This window comes from Rhincodon typus, chromosome 44 (genome assembly GCF_021869965.1).
Source record: "Rhincodon typus isolate 14 chromosome 44, sRhiTyp1.1, whole genome shotgun sequence".
In the NCBI taxonomy this organism is placed as follows: domain Eukaryota; kingdom Metazoa; phylum Chordata; class Chondrichthyes; order Orectolobiformes; family Rhincodontidae; genus Rhincodon; species Rhincodon typus.
Genome location: NC_063375.1, coordinates 1,059,245 through 1,062,213, shown reverse-complemented (window position 1 = coordinate 1,062,213; position 2,969 = coordinate 1,059,245). Strand labels below are relative to the sequence as shown.

General features: G+C 55.9%; 1 protein-coding gene across 1 annotated transcript in view; it reads right to left on the bottom strand.

The window, feature by feature from the left end:
• Positions 1-2,969, bottom strand: part of LOC109926451 (ubiquitin carboxyl-terminal hydrolase 11-like) — a 17,064-nt gene that overhangs the window by 2,369 nt on the left and 11,726 nt on the right. The window contains 3 exon segments of the mRNA XM_048619935.1: positions 334-545; positions 1,025-1,119; positions 2,185-2,268. Of these exon segments, the coding sequence (XP_048475892.1) occupies positions 334-545; positions 1,025-1,119; positions 2,185-2,268 (391 nt within the window).

The window sequence follows — 2,969 nt, the reverse complement described above, 5'->3', positions numbered from 1 at the left end:
ACCCTCCGACAGCGCCCGCTCCCCTCGGCACTGACCCTCCGACAGCGAACGTTCCCTCAGCGCTGACCCTCCGACAGCGCCCGCTCCCCTCAGCACTGACCCTCCGACAGCGAACGTTCCCTCGGCCCTGACCCTCCGACAGCGAACGTTCCCTCAGCACTGACCCTCCGACAACGCCCGCTCCCCTTGGCGCTGACCCTCCGACAGCGGCCACTCCCTCACCCTCCCACAGCACCCCGCTCTCTCAACCCCACACAGCTCCCCCATTCCCTCACTCCCGCACAGCCCCCTGCTCCCTTGCCCTCCCACAGCGCCCACTCCCTCAGCGCTGACCCCCTGCTGTGACGTACCTGAGCCGTTGCAGGAGGATCTCGTACAGAGCCTCCCAGTTGAGCTGGGCCCGGGGCACAGACACGAGCAGGGGGTGCCCGAACATGTAGGTGGATGTGCTGTAGCCCCTGTAGCCCACCTTTTCGCGGAAATACACGGGCAGTACCACGGCATCATTCTCCTGCTCATCCTCCATGTTGTTGGTCACCTCAAAGCTGCCGGGCGATGGAGTGGGAGGGGGAGGCAAAAAGGGTCAGAGGTTAATGCCAATCATCTGGGGGCAGTCAGTGAGAACAATGCCACTCGCTCACACCTGCTGGGCAAAGGCTTGCCATCGCCTCCCTCTGGCTGCCTGCGAGAGGGTGATCGTGGGGAAAGGAACTGGCAGGCAAGCTGCGAGAGGGACGGAGGGGTGTGTGAGAGAGGGAGGGGGAGAGAGAGAGAGAGAGACGGGGGGGTGTGTGAGAGAGAGACACAGTGATGGAAACAGAGTCAGAGATGGGGGGTGGGCAGGGTAAGAGAGAGACAGAGACACAGAGAAAGAGAGAGAGACAGACAGACACAGTGATGGAGACGGAGAGACAGGGCGTAGAGAAAGAGAGGATAAGAGAGAGAGAAGGTGGGGGGAGACAGCACGAGACGGTGGGGGGCAGGGAGAGAGAGAGAGAGAGAGAGACAGTGCTGACATACTCACACAAATATATCATCCCGATCGAGAATGGTGCTGAGCAGGTCGTCGGTCTGGAACAGTTTGTAAAACCGATGGTTGAAAACGTCAGCGGCCACTAACTGAGGGAGAGTGGGAGGGGGGGGTGGGGAGAGAGAGTAAACAGGGCTCAGAAACTGCAGCAAACCACCCCCCACCCCTGCCCAACCACCTTCTCGCACGGCCCCACGTCACCCTCTGTGTCCCCCTGAAATAGCTCCTGTAGGACAACGGGGTCAGTAACACTGGGCTCTTCTCCTGCTGAACTAGTAACGGCTGGGATGGGGAAAGGGTCTGGATAAGCTTCCCCGAATACAGCTCGGAAACAGACCCTTCGGCTCAACCCGTCTGCTGACCCAGATACGCTAAATTAATCCTAGTCCCGTTTGCCAGCATTTGGCCCCCTATCCCTCTAAACCCACATCCCCATCCAGATGCTTTTTAAATGCTGTCAGTGTACCAGCCCCCACCCACTTCCTCGTTCCACACACGCACCACCCTCTGCGTGAAAAAGTTGCCCCTCGGGTCCCTTTCCCCCTCTCCCCTTAAACCTACGCCCCTCTAGTTCTGGACTCCCCCTGCCCCAGGGGGGAAAGACCTTGGCTATTCACCCTATCCATGCCCCTCATGGTTTTATAAACCTCTAAAAGGTCACCCGCTCAGCCTCTGACGCTGCAGGGAAAGCTTGAAACTGAGGAGGCTGTGTGAGGGAGAAGGGAACACGCTGTACGTTCTGTCAGTGTGAGGTTTGCTTGCTTTGGGGGAAAGAGGGGCCAAGCGAGTGAAACCTCGGGAGGGTTTTTTTTTTGTTTACACATTAACGGGATGAGGGCGTCACTGGCCAGGCAGCATTTATTGCCCATCCCTAAGTGCCCAGAGGGCAGTTAAGAGTCAACCACATTGGTGTGGGCCTGGAGTCACATGTAGGCCAGACCAGGTAAGGATGGCTGTTTCCTTCCCTAAAGGACATTAGTGAACCGGATAGGTTTTTCCACAATCGTCAATGGATTCACGGTCGTCATTAGATTCTTAATTCCAGATATTTTACTGAATCCAAATTCCACCATCTGCCCTGGCGGGATTCGAACCCAGGTCTTACCCGAGTCTCTAAATTAACAGAGTGTGGCCTGTCACTCCAGCCGACCTACCTTATCCGGAGCGATCCCAGAGAGCTTGGAAAGGGCGATGTAAAGATCCCAGAGTTTTCCAGCCTTTGGAACAACCACCCTGTGCTGAGAGAGACAGAGACAGCGATGGTCAGAGAGAGAGAGAGACGGTCAGCGACAGGTATACAGATAGAGCGAGAGACAGACAGACAGACACGGAGATAGAGACAGTGTGTCACACAGGGAGTCAGAGAGAGAGAGAGACAGACAGACACAGAGATAGAGACAGTGTGTCACACAGGGAGTCAGAGAGAGAGAGACAGACAGACACAGACATAGAGACAGTGTGTCACACAGGGAGTCAGAGAGAGAGAGACAGTGTGTCACACAGGGAGTCAGAGACAGTGTGTCACACAGGGAGTCAGAGAAAGACAGACAGACACAGAGAGAGAGACAGTGTGTCACACAGGGAGTCAGAGAGAGAGACAGAGAGAGACACAGACATAGAGACAGTGTGTCACACAGGGAGTCAGAGAGAGAGAGACAGTGTGTCACACAGGGAGTCAGAGAAAGACAGACAGACACAGAGAGAGAGACAGTATGTCACACAGGGAGTCAGAGAAAGACAGACAGACACAGAGAGAGAGACAGTGTGTCACACAGGGAGTCAGAGAGAGAGAGAGAGAGACAGTGTGTCACACAGGGAGTCAGAGAGAGAGAGACAGACAGACACAGACATAGAGACAGTGTGTCACACAGGGAGTCAGAGAGAGAGAGACAGTGTGTCACACAGGGAGTCAGAGACAGTGTGTCACACAGGGAGTCAG